At 54.1% G+C, this 14,944-nt stretch overlaps 7 protein-coding genes across 7 annotated transcripts; 2 read left to right on the plus strand and 5 right to left on the minus strand.

Annotated features, from left to right (window-relative positions):
• Nucleotides 1-34: 34 nt before the first annotated feature.
• QC761_0104230 (uncharacterized protein) lies at nucleotides 35-1,449 on the minus strand (the record flags this gene model as incomplete). The annotated part of the gene is made up of 2 exons (XM_062873152.1): nucleotides 35-791; nucleotides 1,424-1,449. The coding sequence occupies 2 exons, from the start codon at nucleotides 1,447-1,449 to the stop codon at nucleotides 35-37; spliced, it is 783 nt and encodes a 260-aa protein (XP_062728023.1).
• A 952-nt stretch (nucleotides 1,450-2,401) lies between these two features.
• On the minus strand, nucleotides 2,402-3,965 carry QC761_0104240 (uncharacterized protein; the record flags this gene model as incomplete). The annotated part of the gene is made up of 2 exons (XM_062873153.1): nucleotides 3,283-3,965; nucleotides 2,402-3,162 (listed from the first exon to the last, which is right to left on the minus strand). Exons 1-2 carry the CDS (start codon nucleotides 3,842-3,844, stop codon nucleotides 2,402-2,404), a joined length of 1,323 nt encoding a protein of 440 aa, XP_062728024.1. The 5' UTR covers nucleotides 3,845-3,965.
• A 215-nt stretch (nucleotides 3,966-4,180) lies between these two features.
• On the minus strand, nucleotides 4,181-6,383 carry MSS51 (translational activator for mitochondrial COX1). Its single transcript, XM_062881795.1, has 3 exons — nucleotides 5,521-6,383; nucleotides 4,805-5,462; nucleotides 4,181-4,745 (listed from the first exon to the last, which is right to left on the minus strand). The coding sequence occupies exons 1-3, from the start codon at nucleotides 6,329-6,331 to the stop codon at nucleotides 4,715-4,717; spliced, it is 1,500 nt and encodes a 499-aa protein (XP_062728025.1). The 5' UTR covers nucleotides 6,332-6,383; the 3' UTR covers nucleotides 4,181-4,714.
• A 199-nt stretch (nucleotides 6,384-6,582) lies between these two features.
• RSE1 (pre-mRNA-splicing factor rse1) lies at nucleotides 6,583-11,257 on the plus strand. Its single transcript, XM_062873154.1, has 4 exons — nucleotides 6,583-6,996; nucleotides 7,177-9,253; nucleotides 9,430-10,714; nucleotides 10,772-11,257. The coding sequence occupies exons 1-4, from the start codon at nucleotides 6,753-6,755 to the stop codon at nucleotides 10,796-10,798; spliced, it is 3,633 nt and encodes a 1,210-aa protein (XP_062728026.1). The 5' UTR covers nucleotides 6,583-6,752; the 3' UTR covers nucleotides 10,799-11,257.
• Nucleotides 9,332-10,881, minus strand: QC761_0104270 (uncharacterized protein; the record flags this gene model as incomplete). The annotated part of the gene is made up of 2 exons (XM_062873155.1): nucleotides 9,332-10,787; nucleotides 10,850-10,881. The coding sequence occupies 2 exons, from the start codon at nucleotides 10,879-10,881 to the stop codon at nucleotides 9,332-9,334; spliced, it is 1,488 nt and encodes a 495-aa protein (XP_062728027.1).
• Nucleotides 11,258-11,263: 6 nt separating the features above from the next.
• On the minus strand, nucleotides 11,264-12,703 carry QC761_702050 (uncharacterized protein; the record flags this gene model as incomplete). Its single annotated transcript, XM_062881794.1, has 2 exons — nucleotides 12,033-12,703; nucleotides 11,264-11,935 (listed from the first exon to the last, which is right to left on the minus strand). The coding sequence occupies exons 1-2, from the start codon at nucleotides 12,279-12,281 to the stop codon at nucleotides 11,264-11,266; spliced, it is 921 nt and encodes a 306-aa protein (XP_062728028.1). The 5' UTR covers nucleotides 12,282-12,703.
• A 684-nt stretch (nucleotides 12,704-13,387) lies between these two features.
• On the plus strand, nucleotides 13,388-14,781 carry QC761_702040 (uncharacterized protein; the record flags this gene model as incomplete). The annotated part of the gene is made up of 4 exons (XM_062881793.1): nucleotides 13,388-13,797; nucleotides 13,880-13,976; nucleotides 14,049-14,173; nucleotides 14,227-14,781. The coding sequence occupies exons 1-4, from the start codon at nucleotides 13,792-13,794 to the stop codon at nucleotides 14,779-14,781; spliced, it is 783 nt and encodes a 260-aa protein (XP_062728029.1). The 5' UTR covers nucleotides 13,388-13,791.
• Between the last annotated feature and the right edge of the window lie 163 nt (nucleotides 14,782-14,944).

Genomic DNA, 14,944 nt, shown 5'->3' on the forward strand with positions numbered 1-14,944 from the left:
ATTCAACTACTTTACTACCAAAACATTCACTAGCCTAAGTACAATCAACCCCCCTTTCCGCCCACAGCTCCAGCACCCCCCTCTCCCCAATCTCGGGCATCAACCTCACCAGTACCAGCTCGACAAGGCCGTAAACCAAATGCTTGTTGCAGTAGGCGTCAGAAAAGACGTCCAGGATCCCTCTCTCGATTTCAGAGAAAATCTCCTCTTCTTCTGGTGTTATCGTCGCTTCTTCTTCATCAGCAAACACCGTCGTTGGTGTTGCAGCCTTACTTTTTGTTGTCCTCCGGCGCCCCCGACGGCTAGCATCATCCTTGTTAGCCTTTTTGCGGTGGTGTCGTTGGTGTTCGCCGTGGCCGTGGCCGCGGTCCGTTCCTTCCCTAGCCTGCGTACTACTACTACTACTAACAAGATCATCATCAAACCTCGCTGCTTTCTTTTTCCCGCTGCCGTCCTCCCCTGACGAAGAAGGTGAGCTCCCCTCAGAGGACACATCTCCCTTTTCCTTTTGCAGTGTAGTTTTCTTAGCAGCAGCAGCAGCACCACCGCTGAACGGTGAAAGCCCAAAGTAGATTTTGGCAACATTCCCCCCCAACAGCCCCCATAACCCCCTAGCGCACCTCCTCTTCAACACTCTCAACCCCTCCTCTCCTTCTGGAGCAACCAACGTCCCCTTCCCTGGCGCATTACCAGGAAAGAGCGCCCCGCGCACGTTGCGCAAAAGTGGGGGGAGTGCCAATGGTCCAGTGTCTTGGTTGAGTATGTACTGGTGTATACCGTGCGATAGCAACCTGTAAATCAGACTGTCAGAAAAATATACCACAACAGGAAATAAATCAGAAATTGGGGGTCAAATGATATGATCCCATAATGTGAGACAGCCCGCCCGTGTGGTGTTTCATTTCCATTTTCTTTTGCGTGGGGGAACAATAAGAAGCAGATAGAAGGATGTAGGTAAAAGGTGTGGTAGGATGGGTGGTGGTCATGGTGTGTAGCAGGGACTGGACACTGGTCCCCCCCCCCTCCCCAAACTTGATCAGCCAGTGCTGTGGAAGGTGACATTCAAGCACCAACTCGGAGAGAAAAAGGTCAGGCCGGAACACACACACAACTCTGTGTGGTGTGTGTCTGTGTGTCAAAAGTTCAGATGATCACAAAACGACTCCAACGTAACCCGGTAAAACGTCCAGAGGGAAGCCAAAGGGATTTTCGACTTGGAAACCGCGGCAGTCTCGATACTCAGCAATGAACCCAGCCAGCCAGCCCACAACCACCACACCACCACCACCACCACCACCACCATCTCAACCCCGGTTGATGCGGCCCAGCAGGCTGCTGCAGTTGGGAGATCAAAGGCGGCCAAAGCTTCTTGCTGAATGTGCGGGGAGAAACGACCGGGGTGAGGCACAAGGTGGGGAGACACACTTCGCTGACGGGGGTCCTAAGCATGGGTGCCAATGGACCATCGGACTTGGGTCGGAGGAGAGGAGAGGGGGGACCATTGATGATTGCGCTTGGAGCACCCCATGGCTAAGCTGTCTTTTGCTCTTCCAGGGTTCCTTTGCACACGCGCCCCCTTCATGTTTCCCCTAGCTCGGGTTGTAAGACAACCTAAGAGGGGATATATGATCTGTCATTCGGTTTGACAGCCGAGACACCATCCGAGAAGGGTCAAGCCTCATCGCGACGATCTCTGCCTGTCGTCAAGCAACAACGTGACGGAGACGGCACGCTGTGGGGCAGTGCGAAGCGCAAGGAAGCCAGCGGTGAGTGAAGCAAGTCGGCGTGCTCGGCGTCCTCGGCGTGGAAGTGAGGTGCGATAGAGAAGTGTCCAGTCGACATGATTGATGGTTTGGAAGAGGGTGGCCCGATCCCTGTCCCGTTGCTCCAGCCCGGGCGCGTAGAGGAGACTCGTTGATGGATGGTCAAAAGCCTGACAAAAGCCCTTCTCGAGCAATCGGACGCAGCCAAGGCAGTGCGGCGCCGCGATTGGTCCAATGGGTTGGGGGCACCAGATGCAGGCCCCAAGAGGAACAAGAACGACAGAACTGCGCCGTATGCGGGTCGCCGATTCGGCCGCAGGACATGTGGGAAGCGTGCGTTCCACTGCAGCACCAGCTTTTACCCCGAAGCCTTGCTCCAGCTGGGCATTGGCCGGAGCACAGCTGCACAATGCGTCCAGTGACATCCGACGACATCACAGGCAACGGCCCAAGTGACACTCCTCAAGACCCCTCGAGACCTAAACATGTTGCACTTGCAACTCGCCAGGAAGCATCATGATTCGTGCCGGACTCGGCACTTCTTCAAGTCCAGTGACTTTCTGCTCATGCAGTGCGACGGCGAAGCAGCCAAAAGGGGGTGGGGATATATCAGAAATGCTAAGTAAACATGAAGCCACCTACCTGTCAAGTTTGCCATCTACGGCCGCGATTCGTCCTGGTCCCGTCATGGTAACCCACTGCACCATCGATAATGCGCCGCAGAGCCATGGCATCCGCACATCCATCTCGATCAGATTCGATATTGCCGACCAGCATCTGAAGGCCAACACGGGCATTTTGAGTGGTCCAGAATCCAGTCCGACCTCGTGTTGAACCACATTCTTGCGCTGGGCCGTGCTGTGAGAGCTTCGAGGCGGCAGAGAACGGGTCGTCATGAGGACCGTAAAGGACAATCTGATGAATGAGGTCGCGAGGAAGCACCAGTGCACCACCATCCAAAACAAGCCCTGCACCGAAGAGAGGCCGCGGCGACCAGCCGAGGAGCCCTTGCCCGGCCGCCCCGAAGGATTCTCGTCCTCGATTGCTTTTCTCTTGCCCAAAGTTCGTGTCGCAATAATGATCATCTCCAATATCATCCACGGCTCCGATAGTTTGTTGGCGACCGAGTTCCCGATGATTAGCTCTGAAAATATTTGGCCAACCAGAGCTGTCAAGCACCCATTCTCGAGGTCTTCGGTGGGGAGCAGGATGGCCAGGACGGCGTGAACTAGCAGTTGACGATACGCTACTTCATTCTCGGCCTGTTGGGCAACGCTTTCAGGGTCCTCTGGGCGGGGGACGGGTGTCAGCGCGGGGAGTGGACATAGCGAGTGGTAGATCTCGCGAGCATTTGTCCTGATGGGGGCCTGCGTGATGGGATCATGGGCTATGCGGTAGGCTAGATGTCTCCAACGTTAGCACTACCCAAAATTGGACACGAGATCGCCTGTGGCTCCTTCTTCTTTCATGTTCCAGCCTCCGACAGCTCGCTCCAGACTCGGGGAACAAAAAGACCAACCAGTGATGTGCTTATCGAGCAGATCGGGAATCTCGTCGAATAAAAGGCCCTCCAGGTCCACTTTCCGCAGCCGCTGCTCGAGGGCTCTTGTGATGTGTGCGATGATTTGAACAATCTCGGCAACGAATGTCTCATCGGGCGTAATCTTGTTGTACCAGTTCTGGATGTACTCCCTCAGGATGATGGCGATGAGGGCGTAGAGCTGCAGATCCACATCGTTGCGACTGGTCAGCGGCGGTAAGAGCTCCTCGATCGGTGCTGGCGCACTCTTGGCCTTTTCGATATGCTGAGGGCAGAGGATGCGGCGGATCAGGAGAGTGGTGGCTTTGTCTGAGAGGGGGTCGGTGGTGGGAAATGCCGGGCGGGCGCTTCGTCGAGCTGCCGCTCCTCCTGACTGGGCAGGCGTCTGAGACGCATCAGCTGAAGCTGTTTTGGAGGTTGGCCCCGACTCTGACTGTAGACTCGACGTGCGCGATGGCTTGGGTCGAGGCGTTACCGGCCCCGGTGGTGGTGGGTTGGGTGTTTGGACGCGGCTGGGAGCTTGGGCAGCTGCGGTCGTCATGTCGAAGTATGGTTGCTTACAGGCATCTCGCCGACTCGGTGACTGGTGGCCAGTAGAGCTCTTGTTCAAGTTCCAAGTCGGACTGGTGATGGTGCGTGGGTGTCGTTGACTTGAAGCTGTGGAGGGCGGTGGGCAGATCAATCGCTTATCGGAGCTCAGGTCGCCTTATGTCACTGGCCCGAAACGGCAAGCGGTGAAACCCCACATCACATGCAGTGCGTCACTCCATCACTGCACAGTGCTGTAGCAGCACTGTAAATACAGGGTATCTTAGCAGAATACAGCACCACAAGAAATAGATATGAGAAAAACTACAGACATTCAAGAGTGCCGACGGGTGTGGTGCCAACGACATCTTTCACAGGACTCATCGTGAACCCGAGACAGAAGGCATCGACAGCATGTTGACTCTCGTTTCAACGGCATCCCTGGTCTCAAGAGCTGTCAGGTGGATCCTGTGGGGATGCAGGGATATCAAAGCGAAAGCCCCTTTGTGACCCCTATTCCCACTCGTTGCCCGGTGCTGGAATGTAAACATTCATATGTCGTTGACAACCGTTTGACAAGAGTTGAGGCTCAAGATACCCCTGCTGCATCCTGCAGCCTTCCTACCGCTCTACCCCATGTACATACATTTACTGGATGCGACCGCCTTCCGGTTATGGTGTATGAATACGCTGCAGCCTTGCCATGCATCCATAACGTTCCGCTTGTGCGCAGCAAATGCGCTCACGACCAACAGCCGAGAACTGGAGCAGTCATTTTTTTGGTTACAGCTTTATATATATACAGCTTTGTCAGACTCGGTCCAACAAGAGTTACTATACAACACATAGAGTTTAAATCATTGTCGCGACTGTTGGAAACATCTTATTCGGAATCTTTGCGGGTGGTTTCATATCTGAAGCGGGACATGTTAGCAAAGGGAAGTCATAATCAGTAGATCCAAGAACAGCTTACCTCTTGCCTCTGAATGCCCAGACGCCCCAGTTGCCGGCACTGACGTCCTGGGGATCAAGATCGTTCAAATCCCACCGAAGACTGCGGAACCGGTTCTCACCAGGCTCCAAAAGCATGTCGAATTCACCATGAGCTGTCTTGTTGACCCACGCAACATCGCGCTCCATATCCTCCTGCGTGTAGCCAGTGACAATGATGGGGGCCTTGGTTTCCAGAAGCATGGGAAGCGTCTCTACCCACTCATGGGAGCTTGCTGGGTGACCCAGACCGGGGTGAAACATGACGAAGCAGTCAAAGTAGGGGTCATAAGGGTAGAAGTGACCGGTCTTGTGGAGGGTGTGGTAGTAGTCCACGATGGTGCTGATCTTCATGGTAGGCCAGACTCGGTCCTCGACGATGGCACCGAAGGGGTTGGTGGCAGTCCGAGGGGGCAGCGGGAACTCGTTGTCTCGGTTGGTCATGCTCTCAGGGCCAATAAATATCAGGTGAATGCGGGAGCCCGGGAACACATGTGCGAGTTGCACCCAAACATCTCGAGGAAGAGACGACTCGGCCCGGGCACCGAGAATGAACAGACGAACAGGTGGGGCCTCTACCCGAAGGCCCTTGATGTCCATGCCACCGCCGTTTTTAGGTGGATGAAGAGTGTATCGAAGAGCTGGGAGTAGGTTAGATGACTCATATATCCAATCCCCAATGCCAAGGGCGACACCTACCGCTGAAGCTCTTCAGACCCTCTGCAGTCAGCCTTCCTCCAGATTTGAGATTGTATGGACTAAGCTCATGAAGCACGCTGGCAATTGTGACGGGATAAGTGAGTAACCTCGTGGCCTGTCTCATGCTCCTATCATCATCAATGGCGAGGAAGGAGCGGGTATATAAAAAGGTATCCCAGTTGGTCATGTTGATCAGAGCTTCGTCTATTTGTGGCCCAGCATATTCGAACTCGGGGAAAAAGCGGCCGGACCGCAGATCGTGGTCGTCCTCGTTGATTTGCCTCAGTGTATCGCATATTTCCAGGTGCTTCTCATAGTCGTCAGCCCAGTGCTCCTTGGAGCAGGACACTGGAATACCACAGTCAGGGCATTCGAAGTCGACATGGGCAGGTGCCAGGTTCCCACGGGGCTGGTGATCGGGGTGGTTGCAGCGGGCATACTGCCTCATGAAAGCCGCTCTTTTCCGGATCTCGGGAATGGGAGAGTTGGTGAACGAGTGGAAGAGGTCATCGGCTTCCAGAACTCTTTTCTTCTCGGTCTTGGTGGGTGCGGGCGCACTGGATCCAAAGGCAAAGCCAGAAGATAAGCGCTTCGTAACGGAGGTTGGAGCAGGCTTGGGGACATTGCTATCGACGGCAGCTCGTGGAGGGGGGCATTTGCTATGGACGGAGCGTTGTTGCTGCTGTCGTTGTGAGGCCTGAAAAAGGCCATTGGGTAACCTGGCTCCGGCTTGTCTCCTGAAAGAGACTGAGCAGTGTGAACACACTCTCGACAGCGCTGAGCGTGCCGCAAGATCTGCCGGAAGCACCATTGGGAATTTGGTGATGTCTCACGATTGACTTTTTGGAGCTCTTGGAGGTTCAAGAGCTCTGACGGGCAGTTAACTTGGCGCTCACCAATCAATGCAGATTAGCTGACCCCACATGGGAGCAACACCATGGAGAGGCCGCACTGTGTAAATCTCCATACGTCGGCGACTCTCACAGTATGAGAAATGACGGAGCACGGTCTCAACTCTTGGCTTGGAGAAACGCGGTGCTGTCAAGCGCAAGCGCGGGGCGTGGTTGACCAGCTTCCTGCATCTCAATATTTTTTTGCCTGCCACTGGATTTGGTCCGTCCTCATATTCACACCGACTTCTCTAGCACAAACATTGCTAGTTTTGATTCTGAGTCTGTCAAAGTCGATTTCTCCCAAAGAAGCCGCGCCGGCTTTCTGCGCGCCGAGCAATCATGGCGACCACCTCTAACATGTTCCTGTACTCGTTGACGATCCAGCCGCCAACCACGATATCGCAAGCGTTGCTGGGCCAGTTCTCGGGAACCAAAGAACAACAAATCATCACCGCCTCTGGCTCTCGCCTCACATTACTCCAACCAGACCCACGGCAGGGCAAGGTCAACACTATTCTATCACAGGATGTCTTTGGAATTATTAGGGCCATTGCGTCCTTCCGCCTTGCTGGCAGCCACAAGGGTAAGTCGCACTGTTGTCTCTTTTCCCCTACCTCAGTATCTTGGACACTTAGTGATTCGGTATCCGCTCCGCAGCTGTGGCGGCATGATGATCCTCCGCCTTGACTCGAAGCGGCCGTCCTCGGATCCATCACAGAGGGCCTTTGCGACGAGCCTTTGCTAAAAATTCATATGAGCCTAGACTACATCATCCTCGCGACAGACTCGGGCCGTATCGCTATCATCGAGTACCTGCCCAAGACCAACAGGTTTAATCGCATCCACCTAGAGACCTTTGGAAAGTCGGGTGTTCGACGTGTTGTACCTGGCCAATACCTTGCCGCCGATCCCAAAGGAAGAGCCTGTTTGATTGCCTCGCTCGAGAAGAACAAGCTTGTCTACGTCCTTAATCGCAACGCCCAAGCAGAGCTCACCATCTCCTCGCCATTGGAAGCACACAAGCCCGGTGTCTTGGTGCTTTCGCTCGTCGCCCTCGATGTTGGATACGCCAACCCTGTGTTTGCAGCCCTGGAGCTCGACTACACCGAAGCAGACCAGGACCCGACTGGGCAGGCTGGTCAGGAGCCAGAAGCACAGCTTGTATACTACGAACTCGATCTCGGTCTGAACCATGTGGTTCGCAAGTGGTCTGACGCGGTGGACCCAACCTCGTCGTTACTTTTCCAGGTTCCCGGCGGCAGCGATGGTCCTAGTGGTGTTCTGGTCTGCGGCGAGGAAAATGTTACTTATCGGCACTCGAATCAGGAGGCTTTCCGCGTACCAATTCCACGACGGCGGGGTCCTACCGAGGATCCCCAGAGAAAGCGAACCATTGTCTCGGGCGTCATGCACAAGCTCAAGGGCAGCGCAGGTGCCTTTTTCTTTTTGCTGCAGACAGAAGATGGGGATCTCTTCAAGGTCACGCTGGATATGGTCGAGGACGACAATGGGAACCCCACCGGAGAGGTGAAACGGCTCAAGATCAAATACTTTGATACGATTCCAATAGCCACAAGCTTGTGCATTCTCAAGAGCGGTTTCCTCTTTGTGGCAAGCGAGTTTGGCAACCATTCTCTGTACCAATTCGAAAAGCTCGGCGATGATGACGAGGAACTCGAGTTCTCGAGCGAGGAGTTCCCAACAGACTCTCGTGCCGCGTACAATCCGGTATACTTCCAGCCTCGGCCACTCGAAAATCTGACTCTAGTCGAGAGCATCGACTCGATGAACCCTCAAATAGATTGCAAAGTGGCAAACTTGACAGGAGAGGACGCGCCGCAAATCTACTCGGTGTGTGGTAACGGTGCGAGAAGCTCTTTCCGTATGCTTAAGCATGGGCTGGAGGTATCAGAAATTGTTGCCTCGGAACTCCCTGGCACACCTGCTGCAGTCTGGACGACCAAGCTCACAAAGTACGACGAATACGATGCTTACATTGTTCTTTCGTTCACCAACGCGACATTGGTATTGAGCATTGGCGAAACCGTCGAGGAAGTTAGTGACAGCGGATTCCTCACCACTGTGCCAACATTGGCTGTCCAACAGCTGGGCGAGGAAGGCCTTATTCAGGTTCACCCCAAGGGCATTAGACATATTGTCCAAGGTCGTGTTAATGAATGGCCAGCGCCTCAGCATCGGTCGATTGTGGCTGCCGCTACCAATGAGAATCAAGTCGTCATTGCTCTGAGCTCGGGCGAGATTGTGTACTTTGAGATGGATGCAGATGGATCTCTCGCCGAGTACGACGAGAAGAAGGAAATGTCTGGTACCGTCACGTCTTTGAGTTTGGGAAGGGTACCGGAAGGCTTACGGCGGAGTTCGTTCTTGGCTGTTGGGTGTGACGACTGCACTGTGCGCATTCTCAGCCTCGACCCGGAATCCACCCTCGAAATGAAGTCGATCCAGGCTCTTACAGCGGCGCCGGCATCGCTTTCCATCATGTCTATGGAAGACTCGTTCGGTGGTACCACCCTATATCTGCATATCGGCTTACACTCTGGTGTCTACCTCCGAACTGTGTTGGACGAGGTCACTGGTGAGCTTACGGACACCCGTCAAAAATTCTTGGGCCCCAAGCCCACCAAGCTCTTCCAGGTTTCTGTGCAGGGGCGGCCATGTGTGCTCGCCCTGAACTCCCGCCCATGGTTGGGCTACACGGACCCTATTACCAAGGGTTTCGTAATGACACCGCTGAGCTATGTAGATCTTGAATATGGATGGAACTTTAGCAGCGAGCAGTGTCTGGAAGGCATGGTGGGTATCCACGCCAATTTCCTCAGGTACGTTTTTAATGTTTCTCAACTTCCGCTGCTGTATGATGATAAAAGGGATTCCTATGCAATTGCTATGAGGGTTGATTACGGCACCAGTCGTATCAATTGTTCCTTCTGAAGAAGCTGTTTTATACCTTGTTTCGATATTCTGTTGGTAGTTTTCTTGCTAACTGGAGAGTTAGAATCTTCACCATCGAGAAGCTCGGGGACAACATGATCCAAAAGTCCATTCCTCTGACCTATACACCAAAGCGCCTGGTCAAACACCCCGAGCAGCCCTACTTCTACACCATCGAAGCCGACAACAACACTCTCCCACCGGAGCTCCGGGCGCAGCTGCTGGCTCAGTCTAATACTAATGGTGACGCAGCCATTCTGCCGCCAGAGGAGTTTGGCTATCCGAAGGCCAGGAACAGGTGGGCATCGTGTATCAGCATTGTCGACCCTGTCAGCGATGAGCCAAGCGTTCTCAACCGTGTCGACCTCGACAACAACGAAGCCGCCGTCAGTGCTGCCGTTGTGTCGTTTGCCAGCCAAGACGGCGAGAGCTTCCTTATCGTTGGTACCGGCAAGGACATGATTCTCAGCCCTCGCCAGTTCAGCGAAGGCTACATCCATGTCTACCGCTTCCACGACGATGGCCGTGACTTGGAATTCATCCACAAGACCAAGATTGAAGAACCCCCCATGGCGCTCATCCCCTTCCAAGGCCGTCTCCTCGCAGGCATTGGCAAGACGTTGAGAATCTATGATCTTGGTCTCAAGCAGCTTCTCCGCAAGGCCCAAGCCGAGATTGCCCCTCAGCTTATTGTGTCGTTGCAGACGCAAGGTAACCGTATCGTCGTCGGTGATGTCCAGCAGGGGATTACCTACGCCGTCTACAAACCCGAAAGCAACAAGCTCCTTGCGTGGGCGGATGACACCATCAACCGATGGACGACCTGCACAGCCATGGTCGACTACGAATCCGTCGCCGGCGGAGACAAATTCGGCAACGTCTGGATTTTGCGGGCTCCCGAGCGCGCCTCCCAGGAGTCGGACGAGCCCGGCTCGGAAATCCAACTCGTCCACGCAAAGAGCTACCTCCACGGCGCACCCAATCGGACCGCTCTCATGGCGCACTTTTACACTCAGGATCTTCCTACGTCGATCACCAAGACGAATCTTGTTGTGGGCGGGCAGGATGTTTTGCTCTGGAGCGGGATTCAGGGGACGGTGGGGGTGCTGATCCCGTTTGTGAGCAGGGAGGATGTGGATTTCTTCCAGAGCTTGGAGAGTCACATGAGGGCCGAGGATCCGCCGCTTGCCGGGAGGGATCATTTGATTTATCGGGGGTATTATGTGCCCGTCAAGGGGGTGATTGATGGGGATCTGTGCGAGAGGTTTGCGCTGTTGGCGAATGACAAGAAGCAGATGATTGCTGGGGAGCTGGACAGGAGCGTGAGGGAGATTGAGAGGAAGATTTCGGTGAGTTTCTTTTGTGAAGTCTGATGACGATTTGAGGATTGTGCTAACTGGTGATAGGACATCCGTACGAGGTCTGCATTCTAGTACACTGACTGGGGTATTAGAGATGTCTATATGGGGGGTGGGGGAACGTACCTATATGCGGAGACTTGTTTCGAGGTAGCCATAATGTCTGTCAGCACCAGCGTCAGAAAAACCAAAAGCGAGTTACTTTTTTTGTTAAAGAGTCTGGAGTTGAGCAAGGGGCAGGCTTTAGGCGTTTGCGGTAGTGTAATTGAGCATGTTTACAAAGGCCTTTTAGTTGTGTGAGCATGCCTCAAACTTGCAAATGAGTGTGTGCTCTTATCGAAAGATGTCAATCCAAGCCACCAACCATGCACGCCTTTAAGCCACTAAAATCTACCGTCGACTATGTGTACATATCCCTTCCCAAGTAACCTTACCCCTGTCCCATGCCATTCCCACCATAAATATATCCCCTTCATATATCCATCCCATCTCATACTCCATATCTTACACCCCCATCACCCACCCCATCCCCAGGGGATACTACCCCCCCAACAAACCCCCCACCAACCCCCTCACCACCTTCCTCTTCCCCTGCTTCATCACATCCCCCTTCCTCATCGGATTCTCCCTTTCCCATCTAACATCATCGCTATATCTACCCACCGCCTCGTGAAAGTCATACCCCGCCCCCTCGAGGTAAGTGACCGCGATGTCATAGTCATGCTCCTTTGTGGCGACCATCCAACGACGTATCTTCCCTTTCCGGGCCTCTTCCTCCTCTCCCTCGTAGGGACGGGGGGAATGGGAGATTGCCCCCTTGGGGAGGTGGGAGGCTGGTATGAGGAGGGTGCGGCGGGCGTGGAGGAGTGAGTCGGTGGGGAGGGAGTTGTAGGATCTTAGGAGGGAGGGGGGGAGGTTGTATAACAGGGAGAGGGAAGGGATGCTGTCGTGGGGGGTGAGGAAGTGGAGGATGTCTTCTTCTTCTTCTTCCTGAGGAGGGGGTTGTTTCAATTTGGGTACTGGTCGTGATGATGATGATGAAAGGGGTGTGTAAGCTGGGGGAAGATGGAGGGAGGAATAAGGGGGTGGATGAGTGTCGTCACTGAGAACAGGTGTGAGAGAGCGGATGATGTTGTTCGGTGAAGAAGATGACGACAAAGATCTCCCCGAGCTTTGGCAGTAAGGGCAGTAGGTTAGGAAGCGGGGGTTTTTCTGTTGCACACAAAAGGGGGTTTATCGGTTAGTCTTTCTTTTCTGTCACATAGAGTCCAATGCCAAGAATGAAGCGGAAGAAAAAGAAGTAGCGCACAGATATGCAGTCAGCGCAGATTACGCGGGCGCAACAGGTTAACCGGTGATGCTGCTGGTGGAGTAGTAGTTTCCGATCTCCGCCTGTGAGTTGTTGGTCATCCTCATCTTTGTCGGATAGGGGCTGCTTTTCGGATGATACGTCTTGTGGTGGTGGCGGACGGGAGGCGATGGTGGATAAGAGGGTTGCGCATGTGCAGCAGGCCTCCTCCTCTTGCCGTCTTCCTTCTCCTGGACGTATCAATGTCATTTCTTGCGCAGAAAGAAAAGTTTGGTACAGGTGTTGGTTTCGACCGTGGAAGACAAAGGAGGCTGTGTCTAATATTCGCGGGTTGCCAGATCTGGAACCTTCGGATTCGTGGGATACTGAGAGAAGGCTAGATTACGTTACGGGAAAGGGGGGGGATATGAAAAGGTTACGGAATAAAGTGATGGAATTCAGGACATAACTCGCATCTATCAGAGAGGCACAGAAGGTTCGGGTGGTATTGGTGGCGGTTGACGTCTTTGAATGGCCGTGGGGGGCAAGGGTAGGTACCTCGAGGGACAGCTGTTATCGATAAGCTGAGACATGCTGCACAAGACCCCAGGCACGCCAGCAACCTACCCCACTTTACCCCGCGGACATCTCGAACCTCGAATCTGAAAAAAAGACATGAAGAAGAGAAAAAAAGCGGAATATCTCCGAACGTTTGCTTTCACCCTTTCCAGTGAGACGTCCCCATAATCCCAATATCATGGGGACATCCCGCATGGTGAGGGGGGCATTGGGATCACCAGATCCGAGAAAATCCTAGCAAGCATCCTCTGTCAAAGCCCTACACAGTAAGTTTGTTGATGACAAGTCGACACCGCTTTGCGGGGTTCGGTCGAATCTGAGCTGTCAAAAAAAAACAAAAAACATCGCTGTATTCGATGACTGGACGAGGCGACGATCATTGGCCGCTGCGCGCGGCGGCCCGTCCAGGGTTAGAGCTCTTCCATGTGACTGGGTTGCCAATCGGCATTTTTACTGTGCAGTAGTTTTGTATTCTCCTTCCATGGGCCCGGTGTGGACAGCGCCGAGACGCCAGCGGTGATGCGGTGAGATGGGGACATCATGCACCTATTCCTGAACGGGCCATTCAGCCATCCGGTTGGGCCCTGCCCTGGGGGGGAGGTTGGCCTGCTGGCTTGCTGGGCCTGACCAGGGCTTCCGTCTCTTTGGGATCTGTTGTTCCCCTCAAATGGCTTACGGCGGCTTGCGCGGGAGGGAGGAGGGGGGGAGAGGGGGAGGCGCGTGGTTGTTTTGTATCACGGCAACACGGCCTACTGTGTTCGGAAATCTATGGCTTTTTGTCCCATGTTGCAAGCTGGGCGATCTTAAGGGGAAGGGATGGGGGGCGAAGAAGAAGGGGGCTGCGGGGCTAGCCGCAAGGTGTCAGTGAAAAGCTCGGTGGGTCGGCTCTAGATTCCGTGTGTCCATGGATGTCGCAACTGCTTCTTCAGTCCCCTAGTCCCTGGTGGCTGGCACTTGAAACCTGGGAGCTTCGGGTATTTGAGGACAGGAGGTCCCGGCTCGCACGAGGGAGATGCTTTCGTCCCCGTTCCTGGGAAACTCGTTGCTCTCTCTCTGCTCTCTCTGCTCTCTCTGCTCTCTCTGCTCTCTGTTGCTCTCCCCGAACCCCAGGGTCCGCCAAGAGATATTTAAGAGAAAACCAGTTGCTAGTCAGCGAGAGCTAAGCTCCCTTAGCTGAGTGCCAATCTGAACATCACAAGCCATGGCGGTAAGTCTTCAGTTCTCCAAGTCAATATCGACTCTGTATGGGAATGTAGGGCTGATAACGGATGCAACCGTGACCCCGCCAGGCCTCCTATCCTCAAATCGTCCTCTTTGGCGATTCTATCTTTCAGGGAGCTATCGAGCTAGTAGACGGCTTCTCCTTCCACGCTGCCCTGCAATCAAGTTAGTAGCAATATCTCGTTCTTGAGCTGAGATTCTCAGGGCTAATAAGGTTGTCTTTTTCCCCCGTATCAGAAGTCAACCGTCGATATGATGTTATCAACCGCGGGCTCTCAGGCTACAACACATCAAATGCCCTGGCCGTCTTACCTCAGGTCTTCTCTCCGCCTGGTCCGGGCGTGCCGAAGATTGAGTGCCTGGTTTGTTGAGCTTGGATGAAACCCGTGTATGGCGCCTACTAATCATGAGCGGCCAGTTCATCCTCCTTGGGGCCAATGATGCTTGCGTCCCATTGCCCACAAACCACCAGCATGTTCCCCTCGACAAGTACAAGATCAACTTGAAGCGGATCATCACACATCCTACCATCACAGCCCACAAGCCCAGGATTTTCCTCATCACCCCACCGCCCCTTGACCAGATCCGTATCACCGAGCTTGACCTCGCTTCCGGGCACCCTTCGGCGACAAGGCATGCCAAGATCAGCGCGTCATATTCAGAGGCTGCCAGACAAGTGGCCGCCGAGAACGCCGGTGTTACCCTGGTTGATCTCTGGAAGGCCATAATGGACACTGCCATCAAGAAGACGCCGTCCTTCAACCCTAACGGCCCACCTCTCGGGTATCCAGAGGGACAGCGTGGCTATCTAGAGCACCTCTTGCCAGACGGTCTCCACCTGAGCCCCGAGTCGTACCGCATCTTCTACGATCTTGTCAGCTCGTATATTGATTCCAACGATGACAACAGAGTGCTTCCTGAGTGGAGACAGGCGCCGTGGTTGGAGGAGGATGGTCATCTGAAGGGTTGAGGTTGAGGTTGCCGTTGTATCCTATCAATCCTGTCACAGGTCTCAAATGGACAAGACCCTGGAAACGGCGGGGGGTCCACCAGATAAAGTCTTGCCAAGACATTCTCGAATGGTACCTTGGCGTGGGTGGGTACCGTGTACATACCTTTAGGTACTTTCTTTG

The sequence above is a fragment of the Podospora bellae-mahoneyi genome, chromosome 7 (genome assembly GCF_035222275.1).
Source record: "Podospora bellae-mahoneyi strain CBS 112042 chromosome 7, whole genome shotgun sequence".
NCBI classification, from domain to species: Eukaryota; Fungi; Ascomycota; class Sordariomycetes; order Sordariales; family Podosporaceae; genus Podospora; species Podospora bellae-mahoneyi.